Consider the following 19,527-nt stretch of genomic DNA (forward strand, 5'->3'; position numbering starts at 1 on the left):
GCTTTCCCTTGGTGCTGCCTTCAGAAGGCAAGGTGGTCGCTGAAGGGTTCGATTCTCGTGGATGGTTAGGGAGCCAACCTCTCACCAGGGGCCGCCTATTTAACCCTTCGATACTAGTACGGCCCTTATAATAAGCCAAGGTTCAAAAAAAGATTTCGTGGGAAAGGATTTCCATGGGAATGGGCAATCACTTGAAGATAGCAAATGGAACGACCTAGGAATATCGCCATTAATCAAATTAACGGTGGGCACTAGCTGTTTACACAGCAAGGAAAAAGAAAAAAAAACCGTCTTTTTCTGGGCATATTTTGACACGAAGCTACTTGAAAGAAAAGGACCCGACAATTATAGGAGACAATGCAAGTTTCCCTTACAAGATCGCCACAAAAATTACAACTTAAAACAAATGAAAATCCTCCACAGCATCCGAAAGATTTAAAACATAAAAAATCCTTTTTTTTGGGTTGGAAATTTTGTTTCCCTTTCACATAATTCCATAATTGGTAGTGTGTACACATGAAGACTTTATGCTAAACAAGCGAAGATATAATGACATAAATTTTCCATATCAGCCCTTCCAATGCGTCGCATGTGAATCATGTCTTCAAGTTATACTTAGAAAAAGGTGGCCACGCACAAGAGCCTTCGGAACAACCTGAAAACCTGGCTGTCGGCAGTTTAGCCGCAGATCCACCTTGGAGCTACTACAGCCATGGGTGTCTGACACCTAGATTCATCCTCCCCGGCCTTTGTGCAACCTTCTAAGCTTCCAGGAAGCAATTATAACTAAAACCAACATTTGGAGACAATCACTTCATCGCATTACTTATGAGCTTAGCTCCCAGCGAACGCAGAAGCCGAGGAAAGCACACCATCAAAGAGAGGCAGGCGCTAAAGGGAATGGGGATCCGATAAAATTGATACGATAGCCATTGCATTAAACTCATGGAGATATTAGTGTGGACTGTTTATTATGGGATCAGTGTACTACTACAACTTATCCATGAAGGCAAAGATAAATAAAGCGAGACAAAAACATAACTTTAATCTATTCAAAATGAAAAATTTTTAAACAGACAACTGGCGAACACTCAAGCCTCTGCACTTCATTCGAAATATTGGCGTATAAGGACACGTCCACATAACATGGAACAAGGTAAAATGTGGAAAAAAGGGCTAGCTTATTTTGCCTGTATGAAGCCATTAGAGTCAAGACTTGGAGGAGGTCAGCTGCCGGAGATTGTATTTGGCAAGTTCCTTGTACCTTTGGACCACACCTATTAAGCAGACAGTCTGCAAGAACAATAACAATGGTTTTATACTGAGTTAGAAGCACGGTAATAGGAACTCTATGCAAACAGGAAGATAAAAGGCAAAAGGTGCCACAAAAATTGGATGTAAGACGGGTCACAAGACCTTGCCTTCACTAGACCTGACAAAAGTCACTTGACCACTCATTGCAATACCAACTTTGGATGTGCTTATCCACAGCTTTACCGCATGATTGGAAAAATATAGATGTTGTATGAACTATAAAACTAGATTTCATGTTTTCTACTTGAATACAGTTGTCACAAGAGTACGACTCACAACTAAAATGAAGACTACGATTTGCCATGATACATATAAACACACATATAAATATATATCAGTCCTAGTCATGACAGTAGACAAAAACTAATCTTAAATTGCATCTGCTATTTACATCCATTGGTGAAGAGATCCACTAAGATCAGAAGCAAATGCACCCAGTTTGATGAAAAAACAAATTAAGCAAATCTTTAATTAGAAATTTAATACATCCCTACGGATTGACATAGCTAATATTGTTTTCTGCTATATAATACCACAACAATATCCACTTGTATCGCCTGCCACAGGTGGTACAATAGCCCTATGGACATAGGATACATTAACCGCAATTACTTGATCAAATGACAAGGCAACATGTTCAGATATGCATGCCACTGATGTTGGGTATAGTAATGATTTTACAGTTGGACCCCAAATTGACTTCAAACAATTTTACTCAACCTTGTTTAAGATGATGACCTAGAAGTGACATAAATATTGTATAACCTCATCAGGACTATCATGTGCACAAGCCCCAGTCTCAGTATCCTTTTTCTCAGGGTCATACACTGTATGGTCATTTTATTCCAGAACATACGTACTTGCATAAACATAACTTTTAACAATTGAGGAGGAGTACCCAATTAAAAGAAATTTGGTATAAGCAGACTCCACATATGATGCAGATGTAAAAAATAAATACACATCAAAAAGTATGACAAAGACAGAACTTTTCTATAGAGAACAATGCACAACCATTGACTGTTACCACATGAAACACCAAAGAATACAGGAAAGACATCCTTGTTTCTACATGAATATCCTACTGATACCCTAAGGATCTGGAAACTACAAAGAGAAAACAGTAATTATAAAACAAATTTGTCATGAATTTCACAAAATTACATGGAACACCGGCTTCAGTGCAGGTCAACAGGTTTGCTTGGTAACATTGCAAATGCAGAGTAATGGCATCACCAATTGCTTACTACAACAAGTATGAACTAAAATACAGTAAGATAAAATGTTCTATCCCAAGAAACAAATGGACAAGTGCACGAGCAGATAGATGGTCAATAGAACTCTCAGTTAGAAAAAAGATTTCATGATGCTTCACATTCATCATGTCAATTTCAGAAAGGCAGTAAGTGATTAAAAAGATGGTGCAAAATCACACACTGACCTTGACAATCTGCACGACAATGGTCTTATCTGGATTGCTGAGATCCACCTTATGTGGCTTGGGAACAGATTTGGCAACTACATCTATGATTTTTGACCGTTCAATTCCAGTGTTTGCACGGGCATCATATAATACTGCAAACTGTAAAAAAATGGAAAATACACTTGAGACAGCCTGTGAGGGATATCAATAACCATATTCATGTGAAGACAGTCCCATGACTCCCATCATCCCTCGACATATGGAAGAAAACTTGTCCTCGAGAAGTAAAGCAATTACAAAATCCTTCCAAGGTCAGCCGATGTGATCAACACAATATTAGGAGCATACTTATTTCTTTTTTCTCCTCCAGAGAAATGTAAACACGAAAGTGTCAGTAGAATAGGCACTGAGAATACCTTTTGTGATGCACCTTCAGCTGGAAAGTGTTGGGAAACTAGTGGTTTAATTGCCTCAGAAATTTCTTCCTCAGATGCATAGCATGTTAGTTCAACTGGTAATAACCGCAAGATGAACCTGAACAAAAGCAGCAGTTATTGAAAGATTCATGTAAACTATCATCACCAAGATGGACAGAAAGGAAAATGAGATGCTAAAAGAGTAAGTGAATTTAAACAATCACATAATGATTAGAATTTGAGTGTAAACCTAGACATGTGTTTCCTTGTAGAAGCAGCTGTTGTCATCAAATGTTCTACAATCTTGGTTGGACCAGGATCTCCAGAGGATTTATTCATCCGGACGAAGATAATCCCATTACAGCCTGAATCGAGACTTGCAAAACGTCTCTAATTAGCAAAAAGCAAAAAGAATGTAATTAGCTTATAGATTACAACATAATAATGTATTAAGAAAATTGTTTGAAGAAGCAAGGGCAAAAAGAAAACACACACACACACACGTACACGCAGTATATAAACAAAACCAATATCAACCTAATAAAAGATCAAAAATTGAAACTAGCATAGATCAATACACCACGTGATACTGTGCAGATCGCAATTAAACAAATTGTTGAAAAAATGTGATGGACATTATTAAATAAAATAGGTACACTGTTTGCAAATTGCAATTTGCATAGAAAGCCCTACTTCAATGCTGCATCTGCAAGTTAAAACTTAAACCCATTCACCAAAGTAGACCCACAAGTCTAAACCAACTGCAGAAGAAAGGATGTGACCAAGACTGAACTGGATGAAAATTCAAAAAAGGTGTTTGCAGTTCAGAAAATATCAGCAAAATAACAGACTTTAACTTTTCTATATTTTTCTGAAATAAGTTGGTTGCTTATGTGTGTGCAATCACCAAGAGAAAGCTATTACTTCACTGCCCCACATTTTTTACCAGTTAGCTTGCTGGTAGACAACTGCTGTGCTCTTTTTCCAATTGGGTGGATCAGGAAACTAGCGGAACATCAGCTTACACTCCATATTTCATGCCTTCAGTTGGTTATCTCCCTAGAGAGGTGAACCTTCTAACTTCTAAGGGTCTCTTTTTAAGGTGTCGCCCAGTATTTGACTACAGTAAGGAAATTTAAGCTATCTAAACACAACCTTAGGTCAGTAGCTGTGAAAACTGAAAGGCTTCTATTTATTCCCCACCACCAAGACAACTGCATGAACGCTCACTCCGCATTTATCATTTGCAGATTCCTTACTATTATGTTCATATTTTGCTACCTTTATATGTAAGTCATGTGACTATAAGGCTTAAAATGCACTTACAAGACAAGTAGCAAGATGAAAAAATCTCAGTTCCACAGTTCGATCTCTTACAATATTAGTCATCAAAAACTCTGTTCATTTTTTCCGTCCTTGATGGGGGGGGGGGGGGGAGCAATAATGAGAAAAACTAAATCACCTTACTCCTATCATATAATTCTGCAAATTCATCTTCTTGTTGCTCATCTGTACTCTTTTGTTCAGCCTTGTTAGATTCTGTTGAGTCATCCTTTTTTCTATCAGCATCCACACCTTCTGCTGTGTCATCCTTTTTTGTATCAGCTTCCAAGTGCTCTGCTGTGTCATCCTTTTCCCTATCAGCATCCACACGCTCTGTTGTGTCATCTTTTTTTGTATCAGCATCCAAATGCTCTGTATTCCCATACTCCTTTTTATCAGCATCCATGCACTCTCTTGCATCTGAATGTGCTGTTGTATCATGCTTTTTCATGTCACCATCCAACCGCTGTTTCTTAGCTAGCTTTTCATCTGTATCCTCATTGTGATTTTCTATATTCTCTTCCTCTTCATGAGATTCAGGTTCTTCGTCACTCCCAGATGAATCAGAGTCGTTAAACAGGATTTTTTTGTTCAAAGGTTTACTAGTGATTGTACTGCTCTTCTCATCTGAACCTTTCCCGTCAACTAGTTCCTCAAAAAACTGCACAACGACATCATGGTCATTTATTGTGAAAAACCAAATGTTAGCTTGCAGGAATATCAGGTCAATGCTGAGATTAATATGCTAAAAGAAGAAGCACCTGGATGTACATGAACATTAAGAAGAACTAAAACAACAACAAAAAACCGAAAACACAAAGATCGTATACAAAAACATGTTAAAGATAGTCTAATGAGCTAATTCCAGAAAGCACTAACACAATTTTTAACGACTCAAGAACCACCATAGGATCTGGGCACGGAAAACATCGGATGTATTCATATGATTACCAGATGAATAAGGATCCTCGATAATTAACATAAACGAACAGCCTCGACTATTTGTATTTTCACTTTGTTTAGGGGAACATACCTGTGTATGAGGTGCTTGTCGCTTAAAAATGTTTATCTGCAACAGCCGCCATCTGCTACTGATGTCCCATACAATTACTAGGCAACCAGTAATTCCTTGATTGCACCTAAAAACTATAATCTGGAAGCTCGAGGCAACCAGACTAATAATTTTTGTAGCCTCTACAGGAGACGCATTGTTTGCATAATGGCTAAGCTTGCTCCAAGCAATCAAATACGTTATAAAGCATAACAAAAAGGCCTTTTTTTTCAATGTGTTGTGTGTGAGAGAGAAAGAAAGAAAGAGAGGGAGAGAGAGACAGCTAACTTAAACAACTAAACGTGGAAAGAACCATAAACACTCTCAGAATCAAGATGAGGAAGCACTCCATACCAACAAAGAAATACTGAAACCAAATGTGATAAACCAAACAAAAAAGCGTGAATACACCCTTATGAAACAAAACGAAGAAGAAGAGGGGGAGGTGGGGGAGGTCGTACCCGGTCGACAAGAGCCAGCGCCTCCCTGGTGGCTTGGCGCTCTCGGCCACCGTCACACGTGAGGAAGAATCCCTCCACTCCCGGACGCAGAGGGTACAGTCCTTTCTTCACCGGCTTCTGCAAACCATGAACAGCCCAACCACGATGAATCTCCCAAAAAAAAAGAGGAAAAGAGTAGTGATTAGCGTCGGAGGCAAAAGGGAGAAAAGGCTTACGTTGTGAGGGAGATAACGTGGCTTCCTCTTCTTGCTCTTCCCATTTGCTTTGTCACCTACCTGACCTGCGTCCGCCATTTCCTTCTCTCTCTCTCTCTCTCTCTCTAGAGTGGGCGGTTTCTGATACTTCTGATAAACCCTCCCGGTGCAGGGAGTGCCCCCATTTTCGGGCTAGCTTTTGTCAGGGCATGGATCTAAACCCGTATCCTTTTGAACAGAGTCCAAAGACTAAAATATCTCTCCCGACGGCTCTCTCCCTCTTTCTCTTCCTCTTAGCCTTGGTGCGCCTTCCGCCGCCGTTCTCCTTCTCCGCCCCCACCTTCTCAAATACGTTGAGATTAAGGGGTTTAATGTTGTAATTGATCGAACTGATAGAAGTTTAAGGGCTTCATGTAATTGATCGGATTAATGTAATTGATCGAATTGATAGAAGTTTAAGGGCTTAATGTAATTATTTGGATTAATGTAATCGATCCAACTGATAAAAGTTTAAGGGCTTGATGTAATTGATCGGCTTAATGCAATTGATCGAATTGATAGAAGTTGAAGGGCTTAATGTAATTATTTGGATTAATGTAATTGATCCAACTGATAAAAGTTTAAGGGCTTAATGTAATTGGTATGACTGGTTGGCTAGATAAAGTTTGACATAAGTTATGTTCACATATGAAAGACCACCACCATGGTCGATTCAATAATGTTTTTATGTTTTGTTGAACATGATCACTTTTCTTGGGTTCTTTGATAATTGTTTCCTTTTGATTGAAATGAGGAGAAGGAAAAGAAAAAAAAAATAGAACTTTTCATTGGGTGATATATGGTGAAGAACTTCTTAGATTGAGAAATGCCACTCATAAACCTTCTAAATTTGAATGAAAAAATAATAGAAAAATAAAGTGATATCCAGGTTAAATACTTGAAACCGGAACTGTAGAATAAATTATAGTAAAGTGTTTTAAACAACAAAAATACAAGAAAACATAAGAACATACTGTTGTGGTGTTATAGTTAAGTACTTTAAACAACGATAGTTTCTAATAGTATTTTGAAAATATTGTGTTCTGGCGGTGGTATTTCATTTCAGAAGTATCGGAATATGATCACAACTACTGAATACCAGATGGGGGAAGTGTTCTTCAAGATCCTCTAACCATTAGAAATAAATAAATAAATAAGGATAAACATATCTGCGTTATGTTAATTGTTTTTATATACACATAGGGAGCGGATACTCAATGTTAGTAAATGGTTAAAATTTAAAAAAAAATCATCATTGTGTTTATGAGAACCGATTTCTTAAATTTGTAATAATGACTGCTCAACAAAAGAGTCTAAAACTTCTACCTTCGTTTTATCCTTTTGGGTTACTATTCGAGCACTCCCTATATTTCAACTTACTTATTGATATCTTAAAATATTTGAAACAAAGATTAACTTAAGGTCCGTTTGATGCGCAAGAAGAATTTAACGTGGTAAATTTACCATGATAAATTTTTTTGAAAAAATTTACAAGATGAAATTTATCTCTGATCATGTTTAATGACATGGTAGAATTTAACGTGATAAAATTAACCATGTTTGATGCACAAACTCTTAATATCACCCTCGCCACCCAACTCCCTCGAAAATATCTAAGTCGTCACAATCATCATACTTTCTAACGTTTTCATTAATAATGGGATTTAGGAACTCACAACGACGTGTTCCCTTATTTGACTTAGAAATATTTATTAATGACAAGTAACGGTCTAAGTTCCTCTAATTCCAAAGTCTACTTATTTAATAAAAGAGTCGTGGCCACGAACAACGAGGCATGCTTATGATTAATAGAACTTACATGGATAAAACGGAAAATAAATACATTAAAAAAAAGTTGAAACTTGTTTTTGATATTAAATAACAAAAAAGAAAAAAATTGGCTAAAGGATAAGAAAAAAAAAAAGGTAAGGTAGAAACAATAATTAGTTCGAGAAAATATGCAGGCGCATTGAAGGGGGCGGGGGCGATGATACCGTCCATATCGTTAAGAACAAGTCTTGGATTTTATAAAAGTATAATTGCGAAATGGAAAAAGGTTTGCAGGTGATGCCCGTTAAAGCCGACACGGACAGATCCTGGGGTGACCACAGTTTTCCGAGACAGACGGCTCCCCCTATCAACGGAACATGGGTTTGAGTCGGAACCCACGTCCTGGTAACAGGCAGCCTCGCCCCGCTCCAGCTTGGATCCAGTCGGTGGCCCTCCAATTTTTTTTTCTTTTTTGAATATAAAATATTTTTTAAATAACAACTTTAATACTAGCTAAAGGCACAACTTGTGTGGTTTTTGTGTCAATTAAAGAGGGGAGATTATTTTAACCATGAAAAAGAAATGTGGATCCAAATCTAAGGTCTGAAAAGAAAAAGAAGTCAAAACCCGATTGCCGAAAACCACGTTCTGGGCCGACTCGGGGTTCCACCCGAACCGGTCGTTAATTTTCAAATGTCAACCGGAAGCAGCCCACAGGACTTCCCTCCCTCAACCTCAACTAAATACCGTCGACGACGACGAAGAAAGAAGAAGAAGAAGAAGAAGAAGAAAGAGGGAAGGAGATCGAAAACCTGTAATGGCAGGGCGCTACGGTCCTCTGAGAGTCTCTGCTCCCTCTCCGTCCTCGAGGCTCATCATTCTGCTGACGCTCCTCCCCCTCGCTCTCGCGGCCTTCGCGTTCGTCCTTCAATGGCGAGGAGGCCTCGTTGATCCTTCCAGTCGATGGCCCGGCGAGCCGCCCTCGTTTCCAGGCATGGTGGATAGCCCCCCCGTAGCTAGGCCTTCCTTGTTGTCGACAGTTGATTGCTCCGATCGATCCCACCGTGGTTCATCCTCCGGATTCCCATACTTTAAGGGGCGCGGATTCGATTTCCCTGCCGAGCAGCATCCTAAGGTCTGAAATTATCGATTTTTCACATCTATGTTTCCTCCGTTTCTTCCTTCCATGTGTTTTTGATATCCGCGGAAGCAACCCCTTTGACTTCCTTTTAGTCTATGCCTCTGTTCCCTCATGAAGGGGTGTTTGAATTATTGCTCTAACTTTGTCCGGCAGCCGTTAGACCAGTACTCAGCGGCGCTTTCAATTCGAAAACGATGAAAAAATGGTTTGTGGTGTGCTCTCTGTGGTACCGTTAGCTGAAACCTGTGTAGATTGTAGTTGTTTATCGTTCACTTGGTAGTGTGATGAAGTGCAAGAGGAGACCTTGTTTCGAATCGGGTCAGCTTTTATGTTGCAACGCGAGCGTCTGGGTTCCGGTTTCGAATACAATCGCAGTAGCCTCAATCTGGTAACCGTCTGTCGATTATCATGGCTGTAATTTTAGTTTGGTGCATTGCCGGCTCAAGACTTCTCTGTGAGATGCCTTAATAAACCGGACTTGTATATAATCCATTCTCGAAAACCCATACTGGAGTCTCTATACTATAACAGGAAGTCGTAGCTCCTCTGTTCAAGCCAGGCACGTACAATGATAAATACAAATGGACAATATGCTTAGTTCCATGTCGTGTTCTTGCAATCTTATTTCACCATTTGTTTGCTTGAAACGTTCCTGAGACATGCAAATCCGGCGAATTCTTTGTTGATTTTCTCATGTTTTAGTCTTTACTGCACATCATATGCTTCAAGTTAAACGATTTTTTCTCTTGGTTGAGTATGCGAGTAATTGTGCATGCTTGCTTGTTAACTGCCATATGCAATCTTGAAATTGTTGTTGCTCTGGAGTTCAAATATAACTATGGAGTATGGAGTTCATAAACTGATCTGCTAATAATGTTAGTATTTCTGACGGATGCAAGATCTGCAAGCTATTGTCAGTCTACATTTTTTCTCTTTGGTTGTATTCCAGCACTGTAAGAAGGAAATGGCAAGTCCGTGTCATGATAACCACATCTGCGCTCAATTGCTTAGTCGTTCTGCTCTTAGGTAACTATTTAATGTTCAGCTGCTTAATTAATTTCGTGCTCTGCAGATTTGCATTACAACAAGTACATCAGCTGGTTTAGATCAGCTTCTACCATGGATATTCTATCATAAAATCATGGGAGTTTCCAACTACTTTTTGTTTGTGGAGGGAAAAGCTGCATCTTCAAATGCCACTGCCGTCTTGGAGGCTATCCCCGTCAGTATTATCATTTGTTTTTGTGTTTCGTTGAAAATTAGAACATTTGAAAGCCTTGTTTACAGGCTAAAAATAAAACTGTTGAAGATTAACCAGCTTTACTCATCCTCTCACAAACTTATCTGTCTCTGTGGCAGGGAGTGAAAGTGATATACCGAACCAAAGAATTGGAGGAACAGCAGGCTAGAAGGTTTTTCGTCCATCTAACTTCTTGTGTCTACTGTTTGTATTTCATGCATTTAACCTTAAGGTTTTGTTGCGTACTGGCTTGCCTTTACTATTATCATGTCTAAACTGACAGGAAATCACTTTAAGAGAAATGCATACTCATGCTTACATTAGATAAAAGGAGAAGCTACTTACAATTAACAGCTCAAGTTATCTCATTTACTGGTCAAAAAATATCCAATATTTCCATGCTTGAAGGAATAACAATAAAACCATTCCTTCCACTGGGGCCTTATTTTTTAGCCTATAGTTGACCTACTGATTCTGTTGTCTGTTATCTCTTTGCATCCTTTAGTTTTTATATATGATTTAATTTTTGTGTGCATCCATAAATGTTTTTGCCGATTGAATGGTCTTCTATGAAACAATAGAAATCATTTTATCAACAAGATTTGTTGTTTTCATTTTATTGAACCGCTATTTCCCACTTATTGGATTACTTATATTTTTCTCTCCTTTTCTGAGTTCAGCCGTATTTGGAATGAGACTTGGTTGTCATCTTTCTTTTACAAGCCTTGCAACTATGAGCTATTTGTCAAACAGACACTTAACATGGAGATGGCTATTGTGATGGCACGGGTATATTTCTTTTTTCTATCTTTTTCAGTTATCTCTATTCATCTTATTTCTTTTACTTATTGTATGAATGTGAAGTTGTTTAATTCTGTTGAACCTGTTGATCCTCACAGCAGGTTACCATGCTAGCAGGATTGTTTTTTGTTGTTATTTGCTGACTAGATATGTATAGTTTTTGTGCCTGCAACCAGTTCATCGTGATCACCTAATCCTTGCATGAATTAGTAATGAGCATGCAAGAAATTAAAAGTCAGGCTTGGCACAGAAGTTCAGAACAGGACTCTAAGAAAAGACGAATATATGAAAGAAACTATGCCGGCTCTTGAAAATTATCTGCTTTAGTTCAAAATTTGAAGGAGCGTGGAACATGGTTCTGTCTTAATCTTGCTTTATAAATGTTGGTAATATTTCAAAGTGCTGTAGTTGCATTCATTTTGTTTTCCAGTATCTGTTTTTTGTATTTCAAGCTGCTTTAGAAGGGCCTCAAAATCCACAGAAGATGTAGTGTTTTGTAGTTGAAAACTTCAAAGAATGTCATAAATCGCATTTGTTTCTTCCTGTAATTCTTTTACCTTTCTTCTTCCACCACCCCTCAAGCCCCCTTCCCTCCCCTCCCACCCCAACCAAAGTTAGTCAAAAGATTGTTTCAAATCCTTTCTGCAAAGGAAGCATGTTTGATGTAGTTTCAACTGGGCTGTTTATAACTGTCCAATTCCAAAATTTGCATGTGTTATGGATGTTAGATAAGAAAACTCTGAATCCATTTCCACACAGGTTCATACCTAGCTGGACAGAACTTTTTTTCTCTTTGGCACACACACCGATTGATGTGCACACATATCTGGGCTGAAAATTTTGTGTTTGCTATATCTGTGACATTATTTTATCTCATGTGAAACTTTACTGATGACTTTTCAAAGAGAACAAATGCAATTAGCAGTTGGAATAATTTTCTATCAAAATCAATGACAAAGTGCTTACAATTGCATGAGTTTGTTATATAATGAATAGATAAGGTTCTTAGTCCACTGATTTCTTGACACTAGTGAAAAATTGCTGGACATGCAAGACACACTTATTGAGGGAATGATTCTCTTTGTTTGTCTTGGTTACATTAGCTGTTAGTTGTCTCTCTTGTTCTAACTTCAAGCTTCACAAAACCATTGGAAATCGCAGGATGCAGGCATGGATTGGATTATTCATCTTGACACTGATGAACTTGTTCATCCAGCTGGTGCTCGGGAATACTCACTTAAAAGTTTGTTCAAAGATGTTCCAGAAAATGTTGATATTGTCATTTTTCCAAATTATGTGAGTCCATGATCTCTATAGCTTCCATTCTGCATCTTGATTGCTTCCAGACTGAACAGTCAGTTTTTTGCTTTTCTAGGAGAGTTGTATTGAGCGAGATGACATAAAGGAACCCTTTGTTGAGGTATGAAATGTTATGGAGCTTATTCATGTATACCATGTGGTTGTGCATCGATAATTCAATAGCCTATGGTAGTGTCACGTATGCACATGATCATATCATATAGTTGAAATTGTTGAAGCTAAATAAACTTTTTCATATGATAATGTAATAAATTTCTTCTCTTTCATGCATTTTCATGCAAGATGGAAAAGATAAGTTACTTCTCCATGGCTTGTTGCACTATCAGCGAGTAACTTGTTGAGTTTTTTCTCGCAGTGTTCGCTGATTCTGTTTTTTCGAGAGCTTTAAAAACGGAAGATGTGTGTCACTGCCTTTTAATTTCATCTATCCTGCCACTCACTCTGCTTGTGCGTCCATTCATATTTTGTTTCATACCCTGACTGAAGTCATCAATTGTTTTTCTTTAGGTCTCTATGTTCAAGAAGAACTATGATCATCTCACGAAGGAGATGTACTTTGGCAATTACAAGGAAGCAACTCGTGGTAACCCTAATTATTTTCTGACTTATGGAAATGGAAAGTCAGCTGCTCGTGTCCAAGATCATCTGCGTCCTAACGGTGCGCATAGGTGGCATAACTACATCAAGACACCAAAGTAAGATTTCTTACAGCCCTTAAGCTGCATTCGGCCTCTATTTTGTTGACTACTAATATCTTGTGAATTTTCCTGGAGACTTCTTTGTGGAAATGTGGTACTTTGCTAACTTTAGAATGGAATTTCATTGCTAGTGAGGTCAAGCTGGAGGAGGCTGCAGTTCTACACTATTCTTACACCAAATTCTCAGACATTACTTCTAGACGTGCCCGCTGTCGTTGCAAGGCCACGAAGGAGGATCTTAATAGGTGTTTCATGATCGACTTCGACAAAATTGTGAGTACCTGCCCTTATCGTCTGGGCAATTTTCTTATGGGAATTGCTTTTCTAATCCTAATTTGATCTTCAAGTCTTTTCATATGATACAAACTGATCTCTTTCCATCTTTACATTGACAGTTCATCTAACTAAGCTGAAATTTGTGCAAACTACATTTTTTAAGTAATTTTATATGCTAGAGGCTTTTTAAGCTTCTGCCAGTTGAACGTTCCAAAGAGACCGAGTTTCTTCATATGCTTGAGAGCAGTTTATTGATTTTGCAGCTTGAATATCAAGCTGATGCCCTAAATAGTAGCTAGTAGTTATTCTCTACACATGCACGAGAGTGTGGCGTGCCAGATTTTCATCTGATTAGTTGGAAGAACCTTCTTAGAAGCCTTCCTCTTAATCTGATGATGAAAAGTCAATCTGTTGTTGATTAAGTTTATGTAATTAATTTCGTATTAGTTGGTTCTGATTTACCTTTTTCTTCTTTCTTGTTCTTCCTATAATCATTCCTAACTCTCTTTCAAATGCTTATTGAACTACCATCCTTTATGCACAGGCGTACATAATTGCTTCAACCGCGTCCGAAGAGGAGATGCGTCAGTGGTAACTATTCTAACCAGAGTTTTTAATTTCCATCTTCTGTTGGCAAATATACCCACTTTGTTAGGAAGATTTTTTGCCGAAGGTCAGGCAAGTTATTTGCAAATGGGCTGTGTGGGCCTTCTGCGATGCATATATCTTCTAGATATGGAAATTATTCTGATTGAGGCCATACGTGCTGTAAAGTGAGGCACTTGTTGAACTCTGTTGTGCACCATGGGAACTGGCTAGAAGAGAGCAAAACCCAGAAATGCTTGGTTCTATCTATCTCTTCTGTAGATTGTCTGACGGTGCAATTTTTTTTCTTTTGGGTGTGAAGGTATCGCAAGCAAGTGGTCTGGGCCGATGAAGCTTTGAAGCTGAAGCTTCTCAAAAAAGGCATTCTCACCCGAATTGATGCCCCCTCGGTAAGCTTCAAACCCATGTGGGTGTGTCCTCCAAGAATTGATTGATGTCAGATCTTGGAAAATTTTCCCGTGTTTAATAGCCGGTTGTTTTGGCAAACAACAGAGTTACCTCCCATCCCTTGATTCTCAATATTGGTTATCGAGACGCTCGGGGTTCGACATATTCAAAATATATTAAATATATATATATATATATATTTTAATTATTCTTCAAACAAAAGTAAACTTTGGGCCATACAAGCTGATGCTTGTAGTTCAAAATGATCAGTCAGAAACTGATACAATGCGTAGTTGCGTACACCAATATTGACCGCACTGCTCATTTGAAAGGGCATGGCGACCGGGTTTACTTCAGTTTTCTTTTTTCACTTAAACATCAAAACTCAAGTGGATCTCATATTTGTAGACCTTTTGATGCAGCCGAAACATGCGCTGCCTTCTTATGTGAAGTGATGAACACATTAAATACTCGTTTTCACGTTTAAATCCACCGAGTCTAGTACATTCGGCCTATTCAAAACATGAGATGCTTCCTGATGCCCCTTCTGAAAGATGCTTCTTGAAACATCTGTGTTCTTGGCGTCCCAAGAACAGCATATTCTACAGGGAGATGGAGCATTCCATCTCCTAACTCCTACCATGAAACGTCTGGAACAGAGCACTCGATTACCATACATCAGGTATTTTTTCCATCCATTAGGTACGTCATAGGAACGTAGAAATTAAAAGTCATTTCAGCCTATCCCCTACATTCAAACCTCCCTTTTTACCATTAGCAAGAAAGTTTACAAGTAAATTACAAAGATTTGATTTTAGCCCCGTGCCTTGAATCTGCATATCCGTGTTTCCCGCATATTTCAATCAGACGAAAAATACATGGATGATTTGTGAATGCTGTGCAAGTATTTTTATTTATTTCACCTTATTTGGTAGGTTATAATTCAAGGCTTGAAGGATTCTGGCATTTTCAGCTCGTTTCTTGAATCTAGAAAAGATTCGGTGCCAAAGGAAAACATCTCCTCCTCCATGGAACGTCCAAAGGACACCAACATCTCACAAGTACCACATACACATACAGTGTTGAAGATGAAGCCACTTCCAGCAAGGAGGAGGAACGGGGGAAAGCATCAAGCAGTTGCTCGAAGAACCCTGGCTTCCATTGATGCTTTGGCGAAAGCAGTGCCTCCGCGCCCCTCACCTGCTGGGAGGCGGACGAGGGCCAACTTCACATCTTAATTGCCTCTTTCTGTTTAATGATCCTTGGTGAGTTGGTGTGATGATTGATATCACGACATAAAGGGGGAACAGGAGAGAGTGAGAAAGAGCAGTTTGGGTGTCAACTGTTCTGCTTATTGGCGCCTCTTTCCTGCCATTACGCAAACACTGTTGTAAAGTTCACGTTCCGGTGCTGTCTCACGGGTTAACGGAATACGGGACTTTTCCAACTTCTGATGAGGACTTCAATCGTCCATTTGCGAATCGATGGTTTGGTGTATAAATTACAGGCCGGAGAAGGGGAACGCTGGGTTGCTCGCAGAAGATCCGGTATCTGCTGAAGGAATGTAGATTAGTTTATTCTTTTTTTCTCTTTAATCCTTTTTTTATTCGATGCTTGGACACGATATAATTTACATTTGCTTGTATTGATGATATTCGATAATTTGATATGACAATGTTTCTATGGATTGCCTAACATACAGAGCGTTTTCCTTTTCGGAAGAGAAATCTCATAAAAAAAACAAGCTTTTTAACTACAAAAAAGACTTCCTCCATGCATAGAAGGATCAAACCAGAGTTGGCCAGAGTTCAGCCGACCGAATTATCTGCAAACCGCTGGCCCATGAGGATGTATTTTTATTTGATTAAGTATTTATTAATTGATTTTTTTTTAAAAAAAGGATTTGCATGATATAAGACAATGTTGGACGATACGGCAATACCGTTATAATGAAGCGCAAGCAGCCGACGACGTTACCATCCGAAAACCTTGCCTCTTAGTTTATCCTGAAACTTTATATTTCTTTCACAAACTAAGAGTCATCCATTTGGCACTCTTAAGCCGCAAGAGGTGTAACATAGCTTGATCAGCTTGGTGGCCTCATAAAAGTTTGATCATGTTGGTGCTCTTTTTTAGGTTGCAAATGGTGGATGCAAGACACTTTAGTTGATGAATGTCTTATTCTCCACTTAAGTCCAAAATCACTTCTGAATCCCGAAGCTAGAGAGAAAGGTTTTGACATTTTGGAGGTATCTTTATTTAGCGCTCTTCGGCGGCAATGCCATCAAAACTGACATGAAGTAAAGAATGACATGTCATTTATGAGTTATTTCTTAAATAGTTTAACATTTTTTACTTTAATTATTTTCTATATTTTTCATTCATTTTTTCCAAAAAAAAAACCGTCTATTTTGTACCGTACACCTATTAACGACTAATTCAGCTGAATTTGTGGATCAGCAGCTTGGCCAATTCGATTCACGAACTGACTTTCATAAGAGTAACTGCCTTCTTAGCTAGAGATCATTATAGTTGCACTCATCTCAAGCCTCCTACACAATACTAGTTACTTGCGTGATGTCAAAGGTGTCAAGATGAACACTTGTTTGAGACGACCCTTCTCATTTCCTCAATGTGGTGTTGATTCAAAGTAGTAGGTGGCTGAAAAAACAAGTTTGTCTTTTATTTTTTAATTTTCAGAAAGAATAATTTTTTAGAATAAAATTGAAATATCAAATATTTGCTGACAAATAAGCAAAAAAAAGCTTCATAGGAAGGCCTGAAGAATATAAAAAAGGTATGTTCGAACTCAGAGAGGGAGTGATTTTAATGAGAGAGGGACCGGGGGAAAGCATCAAAGCATATGCTGCTTTTTCTTGGAAAGAAGAGAGAACATGAGTAACATCCCATGAGTAATATCCCAGATCATCAGATACGGTGGAAGAAAGAAAAAGAGAAAAAGGGCATCAAGTATGTTCTTCAGCATATTTACCCTTGTCAGACTCATTCTTTTCTTGTCATAATTTTCAAAATTTATGGTTTTTTTCTTTTTGAGTATCTGGCTTGACCCATATATCCGAATATACAAATTCATGATCATTTCCTGAGTATCTGGCGCAACCCATACTGTCTAAATAAACACAAATTAGATGTGAACTTGGATGATTAGTGGAAAGTATGTTTTTTTTTTTAATACTTGGTCATATCTCAACAATTAAACTATGAACTTTTCATAACTAACTTGTAAGTGTTTTCTTATGACACTAAGGAGGCGTTTGGCAACAACAACCGTTCATGTTTTATGAATATGCTCCAAATATTTTCTTCTCATACCAAACAGCCCCTAAGTAACTAAATCAAATCTTGATGACCACACAAGCGTAAGAATTGGTAGATTTTTTTTTTCTTGATGCATAGACTGAAATTTTATAAGCTGAGAATGATTTCTTTCGTTGGATTTTAAATTATCTAGAAACTTGTACATCAAAATACATGTTTTGTTTGTTGTTAGATTTTTCAACCTAGAGGTGGCATAGGAGCAGTGAAGATAGGCAAGGCAAGTCCCGAGCCCGTTGCTGTAGGCCATTGCCTACACAGCCCACAAAAATTGCATTATTTACATATTGGTATCTTACTCATGTTTACCTCATTCATATGGCTTCCTACACAGACCCTTCCATTTTCAATGGTGACCTGGGACCAATTATACGGGTTGCGCACCTGTCTCAAACTTATGCATCTGCCATCTTCATGAGCCACAAGTTCTTAGGAAAATTACTCATGCATGTTTTTAGAACATAGTTTCATCCTTCATGCTTTTTTTAGTTTGTCACTTATCACCACAAATTAGAGAACAAAGCATCTTCAAATCAGATTACTATCAGCTTATATTAGCAGTGGAGGTAAGTGCAGGCTGGGGTAGGCCAGTGCCCATGTCAACCAACACAACTACACAAGTCCTTGAAAAAGTTTATTACGAGGGAGTTGGGCGTAGTTCCAGTCAAATGTGGTGTCCACATCAAACTCAAGTTAATGCCTTATAAGCACCAAGGTTAGTGTCCTTCATAAAATTTTTTAACTCCACCCTTGGCTTGTAAGTTATGATATGATGGACTTTGTGCCACTTAAAGAAAAGATGGATGAATGTGAAAAATATGAGAACAAAAATATGGATCTGAAAAATTGCTCCATTGGGGACTGCTACGAAAAAGAATTTAAGTAGAATTGCGCTCACTAAAGCAAGATCACGAAAGTTTGTTGATAAAGGAAGAAAAGACTCGTGAGTCGAGGCAAGGACAATGAAGATAGGGATAAAGAAGAAAAGCCAGTCGAATAAAGAGAAGTTTGTCCTGCAAGTAGCGTGCGGGCTAAGCAAGCCGGACACTGATCGGATATAAAAAGGAGAAGACCTGGAAGCAATAGCAGGAAGCTTATATTGGCAGCTCCGGCTGCCATTGCCCGTCTGGATGCAGGAGCTTCCTCCTTCCATGGTTACGGAAGGAAGGCATGAAAAGGAGAAGGAAGAAGGAAAAAGAAACGCGATTGTGACTCATGACATGATTGCTCGGCTGAGTTTGTTCAGTTGGTGTTGTGGTCCGGGCACCAAAGTGGGTCTCTGATCGACGAGCTCCTCTGATGCATGGGCCTCAACACCAACTAAACAGACTTAGCTGGTCCATCATGTGATGCGTCGCGGCGTCCTCCTTCCTCCCTCCTTTCCTTTCATCTTCAGCAGCCATGCAGGAATGGACCCTGAGCGATCTTCTTGGATAGAATGATACCTTTTCTTTTTCTTTTGGTCTGCTGCCATCATCTTAGAAATGTTTAGCTATCTAAAGGCAAAGGAGGGAGAGACCAGGAAGCTTTTGGCAGTGCGTATGGCGGTACCTGATCTTCCTAGATTGAAGATCTGTGCCTCCGATAGTCGTCTGATTCAAATTAATTAGTTATGTCCTTTTGATTTCCTGAACCATCTCATGTAATGTGGGGAATGATCCCCAGGAAATACATTTTCTGTAATGGAAGGCGGAATTATAAATTAGAAGTGGGTATCCACTTAGTTTGATC

The 19,527-nt window shown here is 38.7% G+C and overlaps 2 protein-coding genes across 2 annotated transcripts; one reads left to right on the forward strand and one right to left on the reverse strand.

The window, feature by feature from the left end:
• Positions 1-932: 932 nt before the first annotated feature.
• Positions 933-6,461, reverse strand: LOC116248326 (uncharacterized). The gene is made up of 7 exons (XM_031621065.2): positions 6,204-6,461; positions 5,989-6,105; positions 4,616-5,137; positions 3,404-3,543; positions 3,154-3,271; positions 2,756-2,896; positions 933-1,293 (listed from the first exon to the last, which is right to left on the reverse strand). The coding sequence occupies exons 1-7, from the start codon at positions 6,279-6,281 to the stop codon at positions 1,210-1,212; spliced, it is 1,200 nt and encodes a 399-aa protein (XP_031476925.1). The 5' UTR covers positions 6,282-6,461; the 3' UTR covers positions 933-1,209.
• A 2,295-nt stretch (positions 6,462-8,756) lies between these two features.
• Positions 8,757-16,079, forward strand: LOC116266790 (glycosyltransferase-like At2g41451). The gene is made up of 11 exons (XM_031648152.2): positions 8,757-9,126; positions 10,205-10,354; positions 10,492-10,544; positions 11,053-11,161; positions 12,335-12,469; positions 12,549-12,593; positions 13,001-13,188; positions 13,323-13,464; positions 14,012-14,058; positions 14,375-14,462; positions 15,396-16,079. The coding sequence occupies exons 1-11, from the start codon at positions 8,809-8,811 to the stop codon at positions 15,696-15,698; spliced, it is 1,578 nt and encodes a 525-aa protein (XP_031504012.1). The 5' UTR covers positions 8,757-8,808; the 3' UTR covers positions 15,699-16,079.
• Positions 16,080-19,527: the final 3,448 nt, after the last annotated feature.

This window comes from Nymphaea colorata, chromosome 1 (genome assembly GCF_008831285.2).
Source record: "Nymphaea colorata isolate Beijing-Zhang1983 chromosome 1, ASM883128v2, whole genome shotgun sequence".
Lineage (NCBI taxonomy): Eukaryota > Viridiplantae > Streptophyta > Magnoliopsida > Nymphaeales > Nymphaeaceae > Nymphaea > Nymphaea colorata.

Coding starts and splice junctions, on each gene's coding strand:
- LOC116248326 (XM_031621065.2), bottom strand. CDS start 6,281: ATGGCGGACGCAGGTCAGGTAGGTGACAAAGCAAATGGGAAGAGCAAG. Junction 6,106..6,203: donor CACGTTATCTCCCTCACAAC/GTAAGCCTTTTC, acceptor CATGGTTTGCAG/AAGCCGGTGAAGAAAGGACT. Junction 1,294..2,755: donor TTGTCGTGCAGATTGTCAAG/GTCAGTGTGTGA, acceptor TTGTTCTTGCAG/ACTGTCTGCTTAATAGGTGT.
- LOC116266790 (XM_031648152.2), top strand. CDS start 8,809: ATGGCAGGGCGCTACGGTCCTCTGAGAGTCTCTGCTCCCTCTCCGTCC. Junction 11,162..12,334: donor TGGCTATTGTGATGGCACGG/GTATATTTCTTT, acceptor TGGAAATCGCAG/GATGCAGGCATGGATTGGAT. Junction 14,059..14,374: donor GAAGAGGAGATGCGTCAGTG/GTAACTATTCTA, acceptor TTGGGTGTGAAG/GTATCGCAAGCAAGTGGTCT.